Source organism: Rhinolophus sinicus, linkage group LG02, assembly GCF_036562045.2.
Source record: "Rhinolophus sinicus isolate RSC01 linkage group LG02, ASM3656204v1, whole genome shotgun sequence".
Classification (NCBI taxonomy): domain Eukaryota; kingdom Metazoa; phylum Chordata; class Mammalia; order Chiroptera; family Rhinolophidae; genus Rhinolophus; species Rhinolophus sinicus.
This window is the reverse complement of record NC_133752.1, coordinates 131,363,832-131,389,570: the sequence shown is the minus strand read 5'-3', so window position 1 is coordinate 131,389,570 and position 25,739 is coordinate 131,363,832. Positions and strand designations below refer to the sequence as shown.

Genomic DNA, 25,739 nt, shown 5'->3' with positions numbered 1-25,739 from the left:
GGAGTCTACAAATTTCAGGACTGTAAATATAAATTTGCAAGTGACTTTCATATGTTTGATAGAATTATTGAAAGGCATTCAGGTCTACTTTAATTTGATCATTTTGCTGTATTGTAAGAATTTTCTCAACAACGCGTGGCTGGTCAAATGCATTCACAGAGCTAGCAAGGGTTTGGACTTATTTGCAGTTGGGGTTTTCCTGGATGGATGTGACAAATAGAAAAAGAAGCCAGGGAATTGAGAGTGTTATTGAGAATGTGTTGAAATTGGACTCTGATGAAATTGAAAATATTTGAAGGCAGGAAAGTAAGAAAGGTGGTCATTGGACGTGAGATGTCAATGAAATTATAGATAAAAGCAGCTGGAATGGGAGAAGTTTCAGATCAAAGTGGGATGTGCTTTAATTCTGATTGAAGATGAAAGTCTTACAGATGGTAGCAAGATACGCCATCAGAATAAATGGGGTGGGAGAGTAGAAAAGAGACCGGTGCGCAAAGAGAGGTCAAGAAGCTGAAGAACTGCACGTTGACTATCCCATGCGCCCAAAGCAATGATGAAGAGAAAAAGTGAAGGGTTATGGAAGCAAGATCACAAAGGCCCACATATTATTTCCTTGTTTAAGAATATCAAAGAAACAAGAACATATGCTGTTCCAGAAGCTTTAAAGAGGTTAACACAATAAACCCTTTGGGGTCTTTCAGTTTTGGATTTCAGTGCCAAAATTGTGTACATCAGAACCTAGAGCTTTTGGATATTTTATATTCCAGCATCTGATATTACACCCATGTCTCTCATTTTCTTGGAAAGATTTCTCCTTTGACAGTTTTGATCATTAGGAAGCAGTGAAGACAGTCACAAGTTATTTCCTAGTAGGCTCTTGGACAAAGAAAGGAAATGCAATTAAGATGTTGAATAATTTAATGATGTACACTCTCCAGAGCATATCAACTTTTACTGCTGTTGCTATTTCCAGATCCTATTTTCCAGCCAGCATTTTTTTGTTTGTTTTTTGAGTTCTGATAGTCACTTGGAACCTTAATCGTTCTCAGAGATCCAGCTCTAAAACAGAAACTAGGGCTTTCCCTTCCACCTGAAACTCACTTGAAAGAACTACAGCTGCTCTGTCAACTGCTTTCAAGAATCATGGAGGGCAAGCCAAGGGAAATGCTTAAGAATAATGTTAAGTGATTTTTTTTAAGGCACCAGTTACCCAGACTTTTCCTGTGAAAACTTCAAAGCTTAATTTTCAGGTCCCAGATTAAAACATTGGTTAGATGCAAAATATGATCTACGTAAGAATCTCTAATAAAGACTATATCACTACAAAGTGAACCAGGTGGCACCTTAAATAATGTAACTACAAAATATGTGAGAATCAAAATTTTCATATACAAAACTAATTTGAAGAGCTCCATTGATTAACTTTTTCAATTTGCCTTTAGTATTATTTCAATGAATTTATTTGCCAAATTTTATCATTTTTATGTAATACTATGTATACACGTTTACCTTTGCCTCTATCTTTAAAACATAATCCTCATTCAATCCCAGATTGTTTGCATCCTCAGCTTTGTCTCTATTGGTCTCCTGGCTATGTCATTGCCCCATGCAGTCTTCACCTCATTTATTCTACAAAGTACCTCTTCAATTTTGCAAATGTTTATATTCCCCAAGTGAAGTAAAAAACAATGATTGATCTCATCTCACCATTGATTTCCAAGCTTTGGCAGGCAGAATAATGTCCGTCCCAAATATATCTATGTGATAATCCCAAGAACCTATGAATATGTTATGTTACATGGCTAAGGGGAATTAAGGCTGCAGATGAAATTATAAGTACATTGCTTATTAGCTGACCTTAAAATACAGAGCGTACTCTGGATTGTCCCAACATAATTTCAGAAGTCCTTAGAAGTGAAAGAAGGATACAGAAGAGGGGCCAGAGTCAGAGATATTTGATGATGCTACACTGCTTGCTTTGAGGATTGAAGAAGGGGCTTTGAGTCAAGGAATGGAAGTGGCTTCTAATAGCTAAAAAAGGCAAAGAAACAGATTCTCTCCTAGACATCCTGGAAAGAACACAGCCCTGCCAACACCTTGATTTTAGCCCTGTAAGACTGAATTTCTGACCTAAAAAACTGAAATATACATTTGTATTGTGTTAAGGCACTACATTTGTGAAAATGTATTATAGCACAATAGAAAACTCATACACAATGTTTTATTTGCGTGGCTGTCAGCAATTTTATGCTCTGAATTCTCATTTTCACCAAGAACTTGCACCGATTCTCTACCAACATCAGTGATTAACACTGTTATCCAATCCACTCCTGTTAGTTTACTGCACTGTAGTTAGGGTTTTCCATTACTCCGTGGAAAAATCATACTTTAGAAGAAATAAAGTGCTCTCATTAAGGAAACATTGGAAAACTCAGCATTAGAGATGATGGAGGCTTGCAGTAACACTGGAGAGAAGGATCATTTTCTTCAATCTCTATACATGCCATTCACCAGGTTATTTCATTTGTGGGGCTGTTTTTCCTCTATTCTCTCTCTTCTCTCATTGCTTACCAGGTTCAGAGCCAGACCTATTTGAATGTTCTGTATTTGTGCCCCTAAGTCTGTATCTAGGGTACATCCTAGGACTGTACTACCCCTTATTGCTGTTGTTTATTAAAACAGCTTCTGATGTATCTCTTCTTCCTAGGTATTCCACATGCAATTGGAAGAGACATGTTGCTCATTAATTTGTCTACATATATAATTTTCAAATGCATTAATTTCTAATAATTTCTAATAATAATAATCTGATTTGTCATAAAATCTTCCTAATTAGTATTAAGTGATAAAAAGATGGAGAAGACACATCTGAAGAAAAGAAAATAGGAATTATTAGATATAAAGCAAAAAGTTTTAAATTTATATAATTTGACCTACTATAACTTAACAATTGTCAAGTGTTGAGCTATTTTTCTTGAGATAACATAAGGTTATGAGTAGCCTATCAATGTTTATATGCTTAGAGATGCTTTCAGAGTATGAAAAATTGCTTGTCCTCCTTTAAAAGGTATAGATCCCTCTAGAATGTTACTCAATTTTCTCATTTTTTTTTGTCCTTCTGAGAAAGTAGAAAACTATGTTCATGTGCCAAGAGATGCTAATTTCTATGTTAATGAGCAACCAGTTGATTGGATTATTATTTATGAACCTGGTGTATATTTGTCCACATTTATAGTTTTTACACTAGGTTATAGTATCTACAGGCAGAACTCTTGCACTCAGGAACAGGCATAAATATTTGATAGACGATGCATCCTTTCAAATTAGCAATGATAATGATTCTATTGATCAATTTTTTTTTCATCTTTGAAGTCACAAGCCCTAAATTCTCAGGCATAACATTTCAACTAGAAAGCCAGGATATAATAAACAGATTATCTTGAAGGACTATCATGAAAGCCATTATCCCAATGGTATGCCTCAGAGAATAATTACAAAAATCTAATTGGAAGAATTAACATATTGATGATTCAGTTAAAAAATAGATATTTTTGGAATGTGTTTTCTGTGAAAAAGAAATGTATGCTATAGTTTACAGGAAACATGAGGAATGGAGAAACCAACACCCAAATAATAATAATTCATTAATTAACTCCCATTACCAAGTATGGAATATATTTCATAGATTGATATTAATCAGAAAAGGTTAAAAAAAGAGGTCTTCCGAGATAAACACAATATCACAATATTTTAAGGGATATATTCTTCTGAGCTGGTAGCCTTTGAAAGAATCTAACACGCTGGCAAGTCAGCATGAAATAAACTCAAATCAAATAAAAAGAACAACAAAGCCTAGCAAAAATATTCTGAATCTTCTCTTCTTACCCTTCCTTTTGGAAAGTTCAAACAAATTATTTTAGATCTACTTGTGGAAAACAGCTATTCACTTATAATATTTAGACATTGAAAATATTAAAAAATAAAATGATTTATTTTTTAACTACTTTAAGTAAATATTATGCTATTGTACTAATAGCCTTAACACTATGGACAAACTTGAGAGAGGGAGAGAGAGAGAGAGAAACACATGTAAATTCTGTGACCGAATGGAAGTGGGGTATGACAGAATTTGATGATTAAAGTAAAAATGACCAAAAGTCAGACATTTTAACCTATACATAGATATCCTCATTGTGCCTAATTAAACTTTTCAACAGGAATACTTGATGCCCAATTACCTCATCTGAACTGCCACAGAAAACAAATTCTATTACAATCTGTTTGGAAAACTGGAGCTCATTTAAGGCTCACAATTTTGCCATTGTGAATCATTAAGTAATCTATATCACTTGAAATAAAGAGCTTTTGAAAACAAGCACGTTGTCTGTCTTTATACCATACTATTTCAGTAGTCAAGATTCCTTAATCTTTTTCATGAGGCCTCCTATATGCCACACAACATAAGTGGTTTCATTATTATCCAAAGTGTCCTGCTGCAATTTGGATTGTCATAGAAATAAAATTATTTGTATCCACCTTAAAGATAAATGCAACTTTTTACATTTTCATTTACAGAACTAACTGACCCCCAAATCCTTTAAGTTTAAATAACTTCAATACCTAGAATATTAATTTCATCTTTTAGAACTCATACCCTTGAAGAAAAAGACTACTAGTGCCAAATATAGTATATTGCCCACAAGGTATAAAACATATTTGCTTCTGGGTGACATAATCAACTATACATTTGGGAAATTTTCCTTTTTGTCTAGTAGTATACATTTTCATAGTCTCCAAACCAGAGACAGATTTAAAGGGAAAAAAAACAAGAGTAAAAATCTCTTTGCTAAATCATGGAATATAAGAGATCCTACTTTTGTTCAATTATGCTCCCACAATATAAAACTACTTATAGTGAACAACAGCCTAGACTATGATCTTTAAATATTTAATTACAATCTTTTCCTGAACAGGCTAGAATATTAGCTGTTATTTTGATTGTTTTGTCAACTAATTGTAAAACAAAAATCAGTGTATGGGAGAGGATTGAGGAGTTGTTGATTTTTGTTGATATTTTAATAGAGCCAATTTGAGAATTTTTAAATTATTTAACAATAGGTAAAGTAACTTACCGAAGGACCCAGTCTCCTGCTTCCTGAGTCTCAATACTTTCCTGGGTAGGAGAGAGAGCAGAGTTAACTCTGAGCATAATTAGTAATATAAGTTAACCACTTTCCTCTTTATTTCCAATGCCCTCATTCTGATTCCTAGCTGCCCAGGGATCCCTTTTCAGTACAGCTTCCATGAAAATGACATGTTCACAAACTTGGACATTCACAGTCTTGTGAAACCTCCCTTCTGTCCCATTACCACAGGGTCCTAGTAGGTGACTGCCCAGCGCAATGGATTTGGATTTTGTTTTTGTTTTTATTTATTTATTTTTAATTCTACTAAATCAGATTGTATTTTGAATGCATAGGGGATTTAGCTATTTAAAGGAAATCTGGTGAATTTTTTTTTGTGATAAAAAAAAATCACCTTCTAATTTATCTGTTTAGTAAGTTGAGCTTCTCGTGTGTAAGATTTTCTTTTTAAGGGGATTTTTTAACAGACATTGGATTAATTTGTCTCCCTCTCAAAGGGTATTTAGATAATTATTAGCAACCTCCAGGGCCTTAATTTGAGGGAATGAATAATGTGTTAATTTTCAGCCTTGCAGCAGTGCTGGTAAGAGAAACGTTTTTGAACCGTGAGGCGTAGGTGTAGCAAGATTTGGGCTTGACATGAGCTGAATCACCATGTGTAGGCAGTTGTGTCAACACTACCTACACGACACGTTCGCATACCCTCTGGAGAGTCAACCTAGTAGTCAAGTGAGCAGTCAACTACTCCCTGAGTAGTCAAGGCTCAAGATTCAACTTCAAAAGATGAAAAAGTCAACATGTTTAGAATCATTGAAAAACACGTACATTTCATTATGTGCAAGTTATTTATAAAGCATATTACTATGAAATTTAATTTTATCCAAGGTATATTATAAAAGCATGTTAACATGTTTTGTTCTATACTATGTGCTCATATCACCTATAAAGAATTAGGTGAACAAATTCGATGAGCTAAAGTCATAATGCTGAGTTTTCGTTTATGTTTCCAATGAAGTTCTTACCACAGTATACATGCCATTTTGTGCTCTATGCCCCGGCTCAGGCACCACATTTCTTTCGCTTGTTCACTCTGTTCTGGCCAGCTCAGCTCCTTGCTGCTCCATGATCACACGAATTAAACTTCTGTATTTCTGTCCTTTCCTCCAGATATGGTCTTTTTCCAAATGTCTACTAGGGCCAGGCCTTCCTTGACTACTCTATACATATGGCACCTATAACATCCACTCCCTTTGTCCACATATCATTTATTTTATACCCCTTACCATCATCTGGAGTATAATAGATAGCATTTATTTATATATTCTTTGTCTTTCCCTACTAGCATGTAAATTCCATAAGAACCAAGACTTTGCCCAGTTTGTTAAACCACTGTGCCTCAGAAAATGATTGGGGACTCAATAATTACTTGTTAATGAATAAACCAAAAGAGAGTTTAACTATGTTTATCACAGCATTAATCACAATAGCCAAGCTATGGAAACAACACAAATACCCATCAACAGATAAATGAGTAAAAAAGATGTAGTATGTATACACAATGGAATATTATTCAGCAGTGAAAAAGTATGTTATTTATGCTAAGCAAGATAAGTCAGACAGAGAAAGACAAGTACTATATGATATAACTTATATATGGAATCTAAAAGAGTCAAACCTTAAAAAAGAAAAATGGGGGTGAGGGGATAATATTGATTGTATTTAAGGATACAAGCTTATAACGAGTATTCAATCAGTCATAGAGATCTACTGTACCATATATTGAATATAGATGGTCATATTGTACTATAAATATGTAACATGATAAATACAATTACAATGGCAACCATATTACAATATATAATTATATCAAAGTGACACACTGTATATGTTAAATTTATACAGGTTGTATGTCAAATTTATCCAATTTAAAAAAACCTTCAGAGATCCCAGGTACTGCAAAGATTTGGGGGAGACCTTTATGAAATACAAAATAAAAATAAATTCTAATCTGTAAAATAAAAAATGCAAAAATTTAAAAAAAGAGAATTTAATGCATTTATAATGTATGTTCTAATAGAAATCATATAATTCTGAAGGAATGCCATATCAATGAAAATGGCATAATTCCAAATACCTTAAAATACGTAATAATGTATACAAATAAAAGATATTATTAAAATTTTTTCTGGCCTCTGTCACTTTGTATAATTCTTAATTATTGCTTTTAACAGCCAACACTTGTGGAGGACTGAGTTTTTAATCATCTGAATCTTATTTAATTGAAAATTTTGCAAATAAAAGCCTACCAATAAATCAATGAATATCTAAGTTTCTATGCACAGGTTTTTAGGTATTTTTAAAATTTCTATACTATCAATTGAAAGATCAATATTTAGTTATGTTTTGTGATTGAGATTTCAGGTTATCAGAACTATATCATAAAACAGGAGAGCAGATGTGGTTTTAATTCCTTCATGTAAATCAGGCACAAGAAGCATCACATGACTATATTTTGGCGTCAGATTAAATCTCTCTCTACTCTGTTCTTTGCAACTGTGGCAAGATATTCACTGACAGTCATTATTGGGGCATTTCTCTTCTTTTGTTCCTAAGATTCTATGAAGATCTGTCACGTCCAGCGCAACACGGGCAGTGAGGGTGCGAGAAGGGGCGGTTTGGGCTAAGTTTTTTAGAAAGAAACAAACAGAGACTTAATGCAGTTAAATCTCTCCAAAGGCCAGGGGTCTCTCAGTCTCAGAGGACTGGAGCCCAGAATATGGCCGACTGGGGTTTTTTATTGAATTGGTATGCATAAACAAGAGAAAGCAACATTGTTTCGTACACGGTCTCTGAAACTCACACATCATAACAGAAAAATATTTATCTCAATCACCCTTTGTCAGTCAACAGCTGAAGCACAAGGTCCCACAATGTCCTAATTAAGGTATGTACCTTCTCAGGGTCAGAAGGGTCAAGTCTCTTATTTTGTAAGTTCCGTTGAGCTAAGTGGAGAGAACTGATCTTTGTTGTTTTTGTAACTTCTGTCACAAACAGGTGCCAGGGAAAAGGCATAGCCGGCAACAGCTTTTCCCAGGCAGGGGAGAGGGGAGGCAAGGCCCCTTCCCATATCCTTCTAAGGCAGCTTATTGGGGTCCCCACTCGGTTCCGCCTGGCTTAGGTTGTATCTCCCGTGAGATATCTTTCCTGTCTTTGGCTGCAAACCATCTTTTGGGGACTAGACAGAGAGACATAAGGTGTAAACATAAGGATGGAACAAAGACCCAGACAGGCAGTCTCACAGACTCTTCTTTCCTTAAGGAAAGACATCGGCGGACAGTTGGCTAGGCTGTTGTGTGACTACAAAGATCCCAGAATTTTTGTTCTTTTTTTGTTGTTGTTCTCATTGATAACTAAAGGCATGCTTGTATTTCGAGTTGGCATTTTCTCTTGGGGGAGGTAACACGCCATGTGCAACAGAAGCTATAGGTTGCCTGACTCATCCTCCACTTCCCACTTATCCTCTTTTGCCTTCCTTAAACATAAGAAACTATAAACGCTAAGGACTAAATTTACCAGGCTCTTTGGCAGGTTGGGTTAGCTATGTGATACAGTCTGGGCAATACGTTAAAAGCAGAAGCTCACTGATATTGCTTTTGCCAGGCTACTTCCCCATTCTGTTTCCTGGAACAGTGATATGATTCACTACAAATGGGCCTTTAGGCCCCCTAAATTGACATCTCTTTTTAAGGTGAAATGCAGGAGGAAATGGAGTAGGGAAAGTAGATGTTGATACTAGGAACTTTTTTCCTATTAATTTGCCCAGTTACACTATTACAACCTATCCTCTCTAGGGATAAATATGTGATTTACTCATTCAAAAGACCAATTTTCAATTCCATAATCTGTCTTAGCTACCAATCAATCAACTGAGTGATAGACACACCTAATACATTGTTGGTTAAGACACCAAAGAAATTCCCATATTTCAAACCTTAAGCTCTCCTATAAAAGACCATCACAGACAAAACCAAGGTTTAATTTTATCACTAGGGATAAAAGTCCTTTCTCATCTCTCTCTCTTAGCCACTTGAAATCACCTTTAATCCAGATCCCATGTATTATGTACATGTTAAGTACAGTTTAAAAACATTTACTTTGTCTAGAAATAAGGGGAACTTATTTGCAAGATAGTTTAAAATATTGCCTCATTTTTTCTGAATAAAGAGAAGTATGCTGTTGTTTCTTCCATCTTAGAAAATAAAAATCACTCAATTCCACTTTTCTCATCTGCAATTGCCCTATTTCTTTGTTCACTTTTGCAACAAATCTCCTCAAAAGATCTTCTGTATTTGTTGTCTTCAGTTCTTTTCCATTCCCTTAAACTTGTCTTAATCAGATTTTCACCTCCATAGCACCATCAAAGCTGATCTTGTCAAAGTTGCCCATGGTCTTCTCATTGCTAAATTCAATGACCAGTTCTCACAATTGATTACCCTCTCCTCCATTCATTTTATGTCTAAGTTTCCAGGCCCCTACAGTCTCTTAGTTTTCTGCTTACCTCACCGTTTTCTCATTCTTGATCTCATTTATTGGTCCTGAGAATCTCTCCTTACCTATCAATATGGAAGTGCCCCAGGAATCAGTCCTCAGATCTCTTCTCTTTCCTGTCTACACATGCCTACTCACCCATTCTGATGGCTTTAAATGCCATCTTATACTGTCAACTCCCAAATGCAAATCGCTAGCCCAGACCTCTTCCCTAGTATCCAGACTCATATGTCCTCTGCTTATTTGAAATATCCACTTGGGTGTTCAATGGAAATCTCATTTTTACTAATACAGAACTAAAATAATATAAAATCCATTTTTCCTAAGAATAAAAAATAAAGAGTTCATCAATTTATTTTCTAAGGAAGAAATCTACAAGCACATAAATATAATATCCACCTTTTGTGCCTAGCCAGTTTCAGTAATTGAACCTTTCACAGATTAACATGTAGATTTTAGACAATGATATAGATTTTCTTAAATGTAATTTTTAAATTAGTAAATAATGTGTTTCAGAAGCATTCAAGTTTTCTCTTCTCCCAACTCTACTTTAGTCTTCTCAATTCCAAGAAAAATATGCCAAGTTATATTCCTAAGAAGAGTTATCCTATCTTTGTTCATTTTAATCTCAGACAAAACTAATCCCAAAGTCTTTTGTTATTGCTTTCTTTTTTTTTAACAACAGAGGCTACTGTTTCCCCTTCTCAAGCTAAATGAAGGCATGCTTTCCATTTTCATAAGATTTTGAGAAATAACAAATAATTTTGTGATCATAACTATTATTTTAACCAGTTCAAAATAGAAACTCCTCCAAATATGAAAGAACCAGACAAGGCACTTTTATGAATCTGGTAATTTCCTAAAGAATGCTCAATAGACTGGTGATATAACAATGCCACACAGAAGATTATGTTTAATTTTGGGTGATCTTAATGTGATCCTAGGGTAATCTTTGAAATCTTTACAAGATTAAAATAGACTCTTGAATAAAATAAAATAGAATAAAATATAAATTACATAGATTATACTTTATATTCGTCAAGAATTACACCAAGACTTTTCATTCTTATTGAATTTTAAAATTGCTAAAGATATTTTGCTAATTTCTATTTATTATTATTTTAAAAACATTGGTTTCTGGAAATCTAGTCTGTAAACTATAAGAAAAGCCTTTGAAAGTGGTTTCATGTTGCTGTTAAGATGAATTTGAAAGAAAGATTTCATTATCTTTAAATGCAATTGGAATTTGGGTTAGAAACTATTGCCAAAATTTTGTTCAAAGTGCCAGTCAAGATGGCACAGAAGGTAAAAGCTGTGTTTACTTTCTCTCATGACCACATCAAAATTACAACTAAACTACAAAACAACCATCACTGAGAATTGCCTGAAACCTTGATGAACTGAAGCCCTACAACTAAGGACAGCAGAAGCCACCTCGAGACTGGTAGGAGGGGCAGAGACATGGAATAGGCTGGTCCCACACCCATGTGTGACCATTAAAAATCAAGAGGGATATCTTGGCTGCAGAGGTCCCACCATCCAGGAGTAAGGGGTCCCAGCCCCTCCCCAGCCCAGGGTTCCATTGCCCGGGAGAGAAGTCCCCATAATTTCTGATTGTGAAAACCATCAGATATTGTGACTGAGTGAGATGGAATATGGCTGGAGTCCCAGGAGCTCCTCTTAAATGGATTGTGCTAGACTTACTCACCAATGAAATCAGTGGCTCTGAGCTCCGGGCAGCAGCTGGAAAGACAGGAAGGACATACGGTAGGGAACTGAGTTGTATGGCTTCCACAGGGGCAGGAAGGGCAGCTTTTTCCCTGATGGAGAGGCTGGCAGCGGCCATTGTTTCTTTCTTGAGCTCTCCCTCTTCCCAGCATGCAGACACAGCTGCCATATATGAGTCTCCATCAAGATAGCTAATGCCATTTGCTTTGGGCTGGTGATACTCAGACCCCGCCCAACTTTCAGGCATACCCAAGTCACTCCCAGTGGCTTTTTTGTACAAACCGCCTGCCTTGGCTCATGCTGCAGACTTTCCTAGGGTCCCTCAAAGGTTTGCAGAACCCAGACAAGCAGCATCTGGCTTGAGCATGTCCCATACCTCTGTCTGAGTAGCCCTAAGCCGGCACTAGTGTCAGCCAGCCTTGGCCTCTTGGGGCATTTCTAAGCACTGCACAAACAGGGGCCATCTGCGGATTGCTTTGTGGCTCCTGCCAGGTGGCCCCAGGTGAAGTATGGGCTGCAGCTGAACTTGAACTGCAGTGGATCCCCGCCCAGGTGGCCCTGGAGCTGTTGCCCCCAGTAGCCAGCTTTGAAATGAGCTGGAGCATCACCCAGTAGCCTCCAAAAACAACAAGCCCAAGGGGAAGATTGGGCAGGCACGAGCCCTGTGGAGGCAGACTCTGCTCTGTAGTAACAGCCGGTCCTCACAACCAATGAGCCCAAGGGTTAATCCTTCCCAGTGGCATGCAAATAGCAACCAAGTCTCCACTACAAGAGGAGAGCACACACAACACACACAAGGAACACACCTGGAATTTGTGGCTCAGGGGACCAGGGAGACAGCACCACTGAGTCCCCCAGCACACCTACTACATAAGGCCACTCTACTAACAATGGAAGACATAGCAGCCCTACCTAATACATAGAAAAAACACAGCGAAGCAGCCAAAATGGGGAAAAAAACATGTCCCAAATAACAGAACAGAACAAACCTCCAAAAAAAGAACTAAACAAAATGGAGATAAGCAATTTACTGGATGCAGAGTTCCAAACAATGGTTATAAAGATGCACAATTATCTTAGAGAAAATTTCAACAAAAAGATAGGAAACATAAAAATGGAGATAGAAAACATAAAAAAGAACCAGTCAGAAATAAAGAATACAATAACTGAAATGAAGAATACATTATAGACAATCAACAATAGATTACATGATTTAGAAGATAAGGTAAAAGAAAATACCCAGTCAGAACAGCAAAAAGGAAAAGAATCCAAGAAGATGAGGAGAGTTTAAGGGGCTTCTGGGACAACATCAAGTGTACCAATATTAGCATCGTAGGGATACCAGAAGAAATAGACAGAGAGCAAGGAATTGGAAACCTGTTTGAAGAAATAATGACAGAAAACTTCCCTAACCTGGTGAAGGAAACAGACATACAAGCCTCAGAAGCACAGAGTCCCAAATAAGATGAACTCAAACAGGCCAACACCAAGACACATCATAATAAAAATTCCAAAGGTTAAAGACAAAGAAAGAATTTTAAAAGCAGCAAGAGAAGAGCCATTAGTTACTAACAAGGAAACTCCCACAAGACAATCAGCTGATTTCTCAACAGAAACTTTGCAGGCCGGAAGGGATTGGCACAAAATATTCAACGTGATGAAAAGCAAGAACCTACAACTAAGATTACTCTACCCTGCAAAGCTATCATTTATAATTAAAGGACAGATAGAGCTTCCCAGACAAGAAAAAGCTGAAGACGTCCATCACCACTAAACAATGTTACAAGAAATCTTAAAGAGACTTCTTTAAGATGAAAACAATAAAAATAAAAATTACGAATAAAAAAATGGCAATAATTAATACCTATCAACAATTACTTTCAATGGAAATGGATTAAATGTTCCAATCAAAAAATAGGGTGGCTGAATGGATAAGAAAACAGGACCCTTACATGTGCTGCCTACAAGAGACTCACTCCAGATCGAAAGACACACAGAGACTGAAAGTAAAGAGATGCAAAAAGATATTTCATTGAAAATGGAAACAAACAAACTTAAAAAGTGGGGGTAGCAATACTTATATCAGATGAAATAGACTTTAAAACAAAGACTATAACAAGAGACAAAGAAGGACCAAGTAATCCCACTTCTGGGTATTTTACCGAAGAAACTCAAAATGCTACTTCAAGGGGACGTGCTCATCAATATGTTCATTGTAGCATTTTTTTTATATATAAGCCAAGATATAATGGCAACCTGGGTGTCCCTGAATGGACGAATGGATAAAGAAGAGGTGGTGCATATATATAGTGGAATATTACTCACCTGTAAAAAATAATGAAATCTTGTCAGCTGTGACAACATATATGGACCTAGAGGACATTGTGCTGAGTGTAGCAAATCAAAGACAAATGTCATATGATTTCACCAATAAGTAGAATGTAAAGACCAAAGTAAATGAAACAAACAAACTCATAAATACAGAAAACATTTTGATGGCTGCCAGATGTGTGGGAGTTTGGGGGTGAATAAAAAAGGGGAAGGGATTAAGAATTACAAATTGGTAGTTAGAAAATGGTCATAGGTATGTAAAGTATAAGGAATATAGTTAATAATATGGTAGTAACTATGCATAGTGCCAGGTGGGTACTAGAGTAATCAGGGTGATCACTTCATAAATTATATAAATGTCTAACCACTATGCCGTTCACCTGAAACTAATATAAAATAATATGGAATGTGAACTCTAATTAAAAAATTTAAAAAGGGGGGAAAGATAAAAAAGAATAAGAGGTTCAAAGTTCCAGGTATAAAACAAATAAGTCTTTGGGATGTAATAAACAGCATAGAAATACAATCAAAAATATTGTGTTAGCATGGTACAGTGTCAGATGGTTCCTGGGTTTATCATGGTGATCACTTTAGCATAGGGAATATAATCAATAAAATGGTAATAGCTCTGTATAGTGCCAGGTGGGTACTGTTGAATAACTATGATGTACACCTGAAACTAATATAATATTGTATGTTAGCTGTATTTTAATAAAAATCTTTAAATATTTTTTGTTCAATAATATCTACCACAAAGAAAATCAATACTAGAGAAAAAAACTAAGTTGCTACACTATAAAAATTCTTTGCAAAGGCTTCATTAATGACATAGTATAATCATAATAGCAGTTTATTTACATTTACTGAGCAGAATCTCTGTACACAGTACTGTGCTACATATATTACATGTGTCTTTTCATTCGTAACCCATAACAAAATTATAATGTAGGTACTATTATTCTCAACAATTTATAAGTTTCTATAAAATTTAGAGTTTAAATTACTTGCCAGAAGTCATATAGCTAGTTAAGGATGAGAACAAGATTCCAGCTCAAATTTACTTGACTCTAAATGCCATTTCCCTTATCATAAATTAAGTAGATTTATCTTCAAGGCACGATACTAGGACCTAACCACTTGAGCTAATTGGTAGGGCGGGGGTGGGGGAAAAGGGGTGGCACCAGAGGAGATCTGCAAAATGAATTCTAGTCCTGGGTGTGAACTCTGGCTTTGCTGTTGAAAAAAATGAAATAAATATATAAGACATTTAAATATAGTTGGTAACCAGGGAGTCTGTGGAAAATTGAAGTTTAATTTAGACTGGTCTTACTGTCTGAGAAGTCCATTCCAAGGGGTGAGGCAGAACAGCAAGGGACCCAGGGACAGTGATAAACACTGTGTCTACTATATCCCAGACACTTTGTGAAGCCCTAGAGATACTGAACACTAGAACCAAACAAAAAAATGAATACTTGACCCTAGACAGGTAAGAAGCAGCTAAATGATAAAGTGTTTTGAATGGCAAGTTTAGAAGTTTGTGCTTTATTCTGATGTTGATAAATGAACAACCAGGGGAGAACATAGTGAGATGTGACTTTCAGAAAAATCAGTCTAAGTTCAATTTAACAAATATGGATTAAGATTCTTCCCTGAGCTGGGTAGTGTGCCAGGCAGTGGAGATTGAGTGATGAATGCCTGCCAGAAGGCTCGAAGGGACAATGCCCAGAAAAAGAACAAGCCAACTAAGTCATTTTATCAAGTTCCTTAGCAGTCAAATGAGAAGAGATGAATGGCAGCAACTTATCAGTTTGCTTACAGCTCCCCATCAGTTTAGTGATCTAAGAAAGAGGAATCTTAACTCTTTCAAAAAAAGAAAGCAAGCCACTGATTTTTAATAATTTTCAAATAATATTTATAATAAGATTAAAATCTTCTAAAGATCTATTTCAAAATTAAAGTAGCAGAGTGGCTGGAATTCCTCCCAACCCCTACCCAATCATTTTAAGTCCTCAAAGTTGTTTTGTTTGTGATGCACCACAAATTATAATATCAGGGAACTGTCAAAGACAGATTGCCAGAAACAGTCAAGGAAGATTTTATTCAAGATTATTGCAATAGGGGTCAAATTTATTACAATGGAGAAAAGAGATTAAACTCAACTCCCAGTGAAATAAAAGCAGGAGAATTTTTAAGTTCTGGGGTGACCCAGTGGAAAAGCACTAAACATTAGGGAAGAGGTTGGTTAATGTGATTAGGCTGTCTGTGTTTGCTGATTGATACATAATTGAAGTTAAGCGCCTACCCTCCCACAAACACTAGTAGATAGGGGTGGTATCTTTCATGATTTTTACATTTCAAAGGAATGGCTCCCAAGCCCTTGAGAAAGACATTCCTGGGTTGTGAAACAGGCAAGAGCTGGAAGAAGACTTATATTTCCAAGGGTGAAAAAAACTTTACAATAGCAGTTTTCTAAAGCAAATGCTCTAAAAAAAAGTGAGGTTAGAGGTCTATAGTGAGGAAGAAACATGTCTAAAATTTAGTCAAGCTGAGGGAAATATTAAGGCATCTTGGTCATAACTACCGATTGGTTAATTCAATGTTTTTTAAAAATAATATTTAACCTTGCACTTAATATGAGAAGCAGTCTCATATTTAACCTGGTATGGTTAGATAAAGGATTATTTGATGGTGTGAGGCCACAGAAATTTCTGCCTGTAGCTCTCTAGTGGACTACATATGTCAAATAATTCCTTTTAAGTATTAATTCTGTGTGTCTTTTTTCTATGTGTCCAAAAAAGTACATCAATACATGGACATTTAGTGCCAAGAAAAGCTGCTGTTGATGGTATACATTCTTCTTCTACCTTACTACTCTGAGGCTAAATGTTATGGTTATTATGCATAAAACTACCAGTCCCAGAAATATAAGAGATAGATCTAAATCATAAAAAAATGAATTTTGGAAAATAAACCTTGTAATGATATTTGTCCTAGGAATCTCATTTGTGACATTAAGGAGTTTCACATTTAAAAGGCAATATGTTCTCAGTAGTACTCTCTCATTAGTTGTGCTCTTGTAATAAATAAGAGACAAAAAACTTATGCAAATAAATTTTATACAAATCAAAATAAAACCAGTAATATTGTGTATGTTGACACTCATTAGTTGATTCTGAAAGCATGTAACCATACTATTAATGTAAATGTAAAGAAAAGACATTTTTCAAAGCTGAAAGAAGAAAATGAAAAAAGAGCATCTAGGATCAAGTTGTCTCAATTCATTTTTCAAATATGGATTAAGATTCTTCTCTGAGCTGAGTAATAGTGTGCCAGGCAGTGATGAATGCTAGGGAATATGGAAATCGGTGGTTTCTTCTCCGGCCCCCACTCCTCCTGTTATGCAATGGAAATCTTTCAAAGTCTCCAGTAAAAAGAATGTCTGGTCCTTTTGTGCAGAAATTATTCTAACCAAGTTTATGAAGCAGTTATAGACTTGACCTTTGACTTTATTTTTTTTTATTTATTTCATACTAAATTACTTTGCTTCAGGCAATACTCAGTTTTTGCTGCTTCATCTTACACATTTTCTTTGTCTCTGTGTATCCATCTGTGTGTATGAGTGAGTTTTTTAGTCATTATTATCTTAGATTCTGGAGCTTTCTGCCATCCATCCATCCATAACATTTGTAGTTTTTAAAGCTTACTGCTAGTATCCAGTGTAATAAGGAATAGCTGCTACAACAGTAGAGAACGCTATGTAGAGCATTTAAACTACTGCTTTTGTTTTCCAGAGAGACTGAGTTACTGGTAAAATGTGAGTCCTCAAAGGAAAAAAAGGCAAGAAAAAAAAGATAATATACAGTCAATCCTTAGGTACTGACTTCTTGCTTAATCCTGTGCAATGAAGTTACAGGTTTGATTCGGTCTGGTTTGGTTTGGTTTTCTTTTCTTTCTGTTCAGCAAGTTAAGCTTGCCTTCAAAATAGCTTCTCTTGGCCAGTAAGAAAGAATTGGATTTATAAAACCAATTCTTTCAAAAGGATCTCAAAAGGAAATAAAAATACTGGGGCCATTGATTAAAGAAAAGTTTCAGGAACTGCCACAATCAAATTACATTAAGAATCCTTTTCATATGGTAGTATTTTTACCTGTTTTATGTCACTATTCACTACGCCTAAGAGAAATGTAAAATTTTCACTAATGCCAAAGTATTTTAATCATTTTGATGCAATGACATTTCTTTCTGGCTTATAAGAAAAATTCTAAATGTTTACCAGATTTCACAAAGATTAAAAAAAAATGTGTTTCCCCCCACAATAAGTTACTTGATTTTGAGTTACATGAAATGTCCTTATCTCATTTTTTCTTTTTATTATGAGAAATACAAGTACACTGAAAATTGAAGATATAAACTCTATGGATTTACAATACACTCACACCATTTTACAAATAATGGTACATCAAATTTAATTCCAAATTTGAAATTTGATTCCAAAATAAAAAAAGAATTTCCTAATAAAGATACTTGACGGGCACACTAGTAAATGACTAGCTAACCTTTGAGGTAAGAACATGCTATTTACAAAATCTATAATGGTTCAATTCATGCTAATTTCTATATTTTGAACTTAATTAAAGACCATTCATAAATGATCATTGCCAAAATACATGACATTAATATGTTTAATCATATGCATAAAATTTGCACATGAATTTTTATACCAACTTTATTCATGATTGCCAAAACTTGGAAGCAGCCAAGATGTCTTTCAGTAGGTGATTGGATAAACTGTGGTACTCCAGACAATGGAATATTATTCAGCACCAAAAAGAAATGAGCTATCAGGCCATGAAAATACATGGAGAAATCTTAAGTGCATATTACTCGGTGAAAGAGATCAATTTGAAAAGACTACATACTGTATGATTCTAACTATATAATATTCCGGAAAAGACAAAACTGTGAAAATGGTAGAAAGATCATTGGCTGCCAAGAATTAAGGGGAAGGGAGGGATGACCAGGTGAAACACAGGGGTTTTTTAGGACAGTGAAACTATTATGTATGATACGGCAGTTGGATACATGTTCTTATACATTTATCAAAATCCATAAAATATACAACAATAAGAGTGAACCCTAATGTAAACTACAGACTTCTGGTAATAATGATGTGTCTTTGTAGGTTCATCAGTGTAATAAATATATCCCTCTGGTGTGGGATGGAGACAGTGGGGGAAGTTTGTGTGTGGATGGTAAAGGCTAGATGCGTACTCCGTACTTTCTGCTCAATTTTTCTGTGAACTTCAACTGCTCTTAAAGTATATTTAAGAAAAAAAAAAAGAATATTATAATAGGTTACCTGGGATTCTAGATAGAGATTGCCATATTCTTTGAAGACCTTAGTGTTCAAAATGCATATTCAGAGGTCTATCACTTTGACATGACAGTGTGATAAACACAGAACAAAATCATGTAATACTGATTCTATTAAATTATTTAATTTGTAGATGATAATGAAAAATATCATATCCTCAACACAGTTAGTTTAGGGGAGAACAGGAAATTATAAAATTTAGGATCAATATTAATGATACTGAGCCCATGTTAGAGAAAGTTACTATATATCTATAGTTTAATAATATTCAGGCATTTAAACAATTAATTGAATTTTGGCAGGGGAAACTGGGAGGAAAAAAGACAACTTTCTCAATAAGAAAAAAATTTAAACCACATTTTAATCACCATAAGCTACTAGAGATTTCAATATTTTTAATAGATTGATTTAGCTCTAAATGTCTCTAAGCACGTTATAAATTCTTTAGAGTTCCTGCTCTATTATATAGCCTTTTAACAAATTCATTGTCTCCTTCCAAGACAAGTTCACTATTACCATTCCATTAGTCTGTCTTGTAATTTATTTCAAAGATAAAATGAATAGCTTCACTTTTCATTCATGACTATGTAATTTTGATTTTCTAAGCAAAATTTGATAGCAATTATCATTTATTAAAATGCATTCTTTCCCCTTCCTACATGTTTTTTTTCTTTTTACAGTAAATCCTATGTAATCCTGACACTGTCATTAAAAACATATTATTAGTAATTATATTTAGACAGATTAACTTTTCTGAGCTCAGATTCTTAATAGTCTGTTAATAATTAACAGTGAGCATTTTTAGACATAGAAAAGATTCTGTTGATGCAAGATGGGAAAGTGTTGAATGCACCAACCTTACTTCTCTTTTTCAATTTACATTTCCCCTGATCCTGATGCTTTCATAGAATGTTACAGGGTAAATTTTTATGTAACCCCAGGATACAAATGGATTGCCAGCTATGTGTGGTGTGCTGCTGAAACTTTTGGGTCCATTACCCAAAAGTGAGACAGAAGATAAGGCATTTACAGCAAGAGGTTCAGGAAATATTTAAACCATGAGAAATTATGCCAGGAAAGATTACCTTTGGCAAAAATATAAGCGAAAAGTTCTGCCTCTCTGGTCTTTAACTTCACCACCAATAAAATAAAAAGAAATGTTTACCATCAGAATTACTGTGATGATTAAGTTGGAAAGTGTAAGTAAAAATTCATAAAATACCATATATACTGGGGATGACAAAAAAATGTATACACATGACTTGTATTCACCTTTTGTTATCGGTATATATTGAGTATTACAATTTTAATACAGTATTTTCCTTTATGAAAATGTGTATACATTTTTTGGCACCCTCTGTATATATCAGACACCATAATAATACTTTTGCCATCTCAATTATAAGAAAATTTAGGCAGACAAAGCACTTAGAGGAGGAAAACACAGGCCACATGCTTGAGAGTTGAATGAAAGTGAGAGCTATGTATATTTATAAATCCTTTCATCCCAAATTCTTTATTATGTATGAGTGGCTGGTTTGACACCATGAAGCATAAAAATAGTAAAGCCTGTTGAAAACTCCAAAACCAAGAGAAAAGACAAGAAAAAAATATGAATAATTTAATCAGATAGGATTCAAGTTTCTCCCCAGCTTATTTGCCTTTTATTCTTCATTTCAGTTCGTTACATTTCCATGGTTATCACCAAGGTTGTGCATGCACCTTGAAATGATCACAAAAGGTCCACAATACAGGGGTTCATAATTAGGTTATATGTTATATTCAGAATCCCAGGGGAACTATAGAGTCTAGAAATATTGATTAAGCAAGATGAAGAATACTTACACAATTTTGACTACAATAGTTTTAAAGACAAGTACAAGCTTCATTTGCCACAAAACTCACAAAAAAAGTAATTGATTGAAGAATATCTCTTTTATGCAAAATATACATTTTAAGATATAATTTGATTAATAATCTACTATATACTAACATTGCTCCTTGATCATTTAGTAAAAAAATACTCTCATTGCCAGAATTTCATTTTTTGTAATATTTGTAATTGAGGTAACAATGACAAAAGACAAATATGAATAATATTGGTGAGGTGTGTTTTTTTTTCTCATAGAGATTTTCCAGAACTAAACAAACATGTGACTAAAAATAGGTCAGTTTTGATAAATAGGCACTGAAAATTTCACAACATAATGTGACAAGCTGATAACATAAGTGCTTGATAAGAAGATGATACAGTCACTACTCATGGATCCAACCAACAAACAAGAAATAAGGGAAATTAAGACAGATCTATACTACACCAGTATCACTGCCTTGTGGGATTCACAGCACAATCTACTGCAAGCCCACGAGGGGTAATTCACAGAGGTATGGGTCGTCCTTGAAGCTTCAGACATGTGGATCATGATTTGGCTTCTTTTGATGTGAGATGGCCCAAACTGTTGACCCATGCACACATGGTGGTATTTACAGTTGTTTCATGGACACTGGCCAGTCCACAAGCAGACCACTCATATGGGGAGCACCAAATGAGTTCCAGCTACAGTTCTTTTATGAGCTTTAAATGCCTCATGAAGACGTGGGGACTTCTTCCAAGTGCAACCTGGTCCCATCAGGACACATTCAGCAGCAGAAACCTGTTTCCAGTACAGTCCTTGGTATGGCTAAATTCCACTGTCCCCTTTTCAGCAGTCAAAAAGAAATCTGTGATAAATTCTATACAACACTGCAGTCAACAACAGCAGCACCAGACAGTATATTAATTCCTTTACTATACAGCTGTGTGTAATGATAGCTTCCTATGTGTGGTGTTATCAAGAGGATCACTGAATCTCTAAGTATCAGAAGTGCACGTCTGGGTAAATACATTGCTGTACAAGATCTCTGACATGCAGGTCATGGTCTAGGACTCGGGGATATAGAGTGATACAAGTTACGTGGCCAAGAATAAAAGTGACAATTATCCGCCTAACAAAAAATAAACAGGAGAATTAGAAGTTCATCAACAATCTCAATGATGCTGAATGCTTTAGACATATTGTTTCCTCCTCAATATATATTATGGCATTTTTCTTCCCATACATGCCCCATACACCAGACACACTATTCCTATTGCATTCATAGGGCTGTGTAAACAGCATTTCTTCCACTTGCACTAAGACTCCCCAGGGGTTTCACTGGAGTGTGGTGATGATGAATGCTGGCTGGTAGGTAGTGGAAACTGATGCTGCAGCAGGCAACCTAATGCAATGGCGATGCCGATGCTGCTTAAATCTTGTTTATCAGAAGGGTTCACAGTACCAATTAACTAAGATAGTCTACAGGACATCTTTAATTTATACACAAAGCAGAGAAGCTGTTCAAAGTAACAAAGCAGGTAAGGGGCGGAGGAGAAGACCTAGTATTAAAATCATGAAAACCTTACCAAGGCATTTCTGTGCTTTATGGAGACACATGGTATATATAGTTAAGACAGGGAGCTAAGACAGACAGACAGACAGAAAAACATACAGGACAAAGCACCTGATTAAACATTGAAGGAAAATCTGATTATTCTTTTGAGTCAGATATTTAAGGCTGGTCAAGAAAGCCTCCTGTGAACAACAATGCTCTTTGATGTTGGCATAAAAATAAATAAATAAAAATAAAGGAAGGAGGTGAAAAAGACTCGAGAGCTTTGGGAGATATTTGGCACTCTGCCTCTGAAAATGATGGCAAATCCCAGGAATAATAATAATAATAATAATAATAATAATAACTTTAGTGCCAAGCAGCACTTCCTGTTTAAACAATTCAAGCCCGGTTGGCAGTTACCTTTCTTTCATGTTTTGTGCCTTCCCCAAAGCCACTAAGGAAGGGATCTGGCCTCGGCTTGCAACCAGTAATGACAACCTCTTTGTAGTTTGTGTGCAAATAACCAGAGACATTCAGAACTCCAATACAGCATTTCTTGAAGAAAAGTAAATCAGTTGAGAAATTAAACTATCGAGAACAAATACTTCTTTCAAAGAATAAGGGGAAAAAAATTGTCAAAGAAAAACTGGCCCGTCCTGCCCCACAATTCAACATGCAAAACAGTTGACCAGTGCTTTTCACATCAGCAGGATGGTTCGATGCAAGTACACATATCCCAAGCCATCCGCAGTCCCCGAATTCTGTGACAGTGCTTTCAGGTGGTGATAGAAACAAGATGGTCCACGCAAATGAGCTGACCAAAGTCATGTCGTATGCAAGCAAGATAGGATCCAAGACATCTTCAGAATGGTTTAGAGTCACAGAAACGAAGATCCAAGAGAGTGGTTGGCATTTGTGAACACACCGTTTTAAATATATCTCCCTGAAGATATGTTTATGTATTAGTATACTGGCCAATATCGAACACTATCCATTATTTTATTGCAAAAGGACATCAGGGCAATCAATATGGAGAAGGGGTACCACTACTTTAGATAATCTTTAAAGTCAGGATAAGATTCATTAGCTACCCGAATGGCATTTTTGACTTCAAATAATAGTATCATGCAGATTTGTACTGTACTAATGGAGCGTGGAGTAACTTTACATTGAATTATTTCCATTACGGGGTAAACAGTACTTGAATTAACACAATTTAACCGGCTGATGAAGTTTGGTTTACAAGATAGATGGAATGGGAGACCGGGAGCGCCTCAGAGGACAAGGAGAGTTGTAGGGTGATGTTACTGGAGAGAGCCTCAGGGCATTGCCTGCCAAGCCCGCTATGTTGTTTAAGCTTCGGGATTTTTCATATCCTTTCATAAAAAAAGGCACAGACATCAGGTGAATTCAACCAGAAAATAGACACAGACACACAATACCATGCAGGATAATCAAAACTGCTATTTTTGAACTCAAAGAAGAAATTGTTTACAAAGAGTTCAATATTGAAACAATTTAGAACTCTTAAAAAAATAAAAATGAAGCTGCTGTAGCTGTCATTCCCAAAAGAGTAAACCAGCTATCTCAAGTTACGTTGCAATATTTCAAAATCTAATCTTTCCCAGATTATAGTTTGTGTTGATGTAATTTTGGCGTCTATCTTACCAGAACTCTTAAGAATTAGGCAAAGCAACTTAAGTAAGATATACAATTGGCTGATATTTTTAAGTTTCAGACTATGTCCCTGAAAAACATAAATAAGTAAATGGGCTATTATTTTTTCTCTTCTCATTTTTTTTTAGTATTTACTAAGCTAATAAAGCATGTTTAACTTTAAGTTGACAACTCTTCTTACAACATAGTTCGTCTTCAGCTTTATGGAATTAAAAGGATGATTCTCAAATAATGGCATTTGATGCCATTATCTAGATGATGTAAAATGAATGCCCATTTCTAACCCTTTAAATTAAAAAAAAAAGGAAAGAAAAAAATATAATGAATGACATATAAACTGAGTCATAATTCCAGTGAATTAAAGTCTGAATCTGATTATATTATGTTTTCAGCGGACTCCCTTTGCCAGGAAATAAGAACAATTTAAATATAATTCACTTTTTCTTTCTATTATTTTGCATTCTAATCTTTTGTTCGTGATTGTCATGGACTTACAGAATAAAATATCCTTCTTACAAGCATTAACTAAGTGGTTTGCCTTAGCTGCTCAGACAACACCCCATGAATGTCACCTTTGGAAGGATTCAAATATCGGAGTATTTTTTATTAGAAAAGATTAGAGGCAGTGAAATGAAGTAGGAAGCACCTAGTGTAAAGTTAGAAGTGAACTGTCTTAAAAGCAGGCCAACTATTGACTGAAAAGGTAGTAACGCAGCTTAGGAAAGAAATGTTCCGACAGCTCCATTGAAAAAGTGTTAGAGCTGGAAAATGAAACTCCCTGTTGGACAGCCAAAGCTGAGCAAATAAATACCATCAGTGAACTTCTTGTCTCCCTTCGGCTTATGGTACATTCCTTGGGCCGTGATCAGCCAGCCCACAGTGTGCTTGGTGACGGCATAAGAAAAAAGGGGGCCTTCTGTGTTTCCTCATGGTCCTCTCAGCTACTTCTTTCTTTAATACTTTCATGTAATTTCTGGGGAAGAAATGATGGCTGTCTCTCCTCCTTTCACTGGAAGAAGAGTGGTAATGATTTAGTGATTATTTGATTTTCAATCACTAAATCCAGATATGGATACAGATTGCAATAATAGCCCTATTGAGGGGTAAGGCTGCACTGGGGAGGAACCCCTTCTTCACGTACACACATATAAACAGTCAGCAGATCAGATGTCTTTTTTGAGATTGTAGACAGAAATTTATGCCATCCATTAACTATGGTAAAGTTCTCTAGGGCAATTTCTGCTAATAAAGGAATTATCTGCCAACATATTCTATTAGTATCCTGAGCTATAAAACATGGGAGGAGGTATATGTTGCATTGTACTCTGGTGGATGATGGAATAGTTAATGAAAGGATACCTTAAATAATTAAAAATGAATTCCTGGTAATTTATCCTTACTTCATGTACCTGGAAAGCTAGTTATTACTGCTCTTTGGTAGAGTGATTGGAAATATAACTTTGGGAATTGTAGAAAGAGTAATTTATCCTAGTTGACTGTAACCTAAAGATGTAAACTACATCATA

The 25,739-nt window shown here is 35.4% G+C and overlaps 1 protein-coding gene across 9 annotated transcripts in view; it reads right to left on the bottom strand.

Moving 5' to 3' along the window:
* Positions 1 to 25,739, bottom strand: part of KCNC2 (potassium voltage-gated channel subfamily C member 2) — a 242,080-nt gene that overhangs the window by 20,822 nt on the left and 195,519 nt on the right. For 5 of the 9 annotated variants that reach the window (XM_074325408.1, XM_019755062.2, XM_019755060.2 and 2 more), the window contains exon 5: positions 20,761 to 23,912. The exons of 2 other annotated variants lie outside the window; for them this stretch is intronic. In XM_074325408.1, coding sequence (XP_074181509.1) covers positions 23,776 to 23,912 — 137 coding nt within the window. In that variant the 3' untranslated portion in view covers positions 20,761 to 23,775. Of the gene's footprint in view, positions 1 to 5,132; positions 5,174 to 20,760; positions 23,913 to 25,739 lie in introns of those variants that run through there. 2 more of the 9 variants (XM_074325412.1, XM_019755063.2) reach the window with 2 other exon arrangements.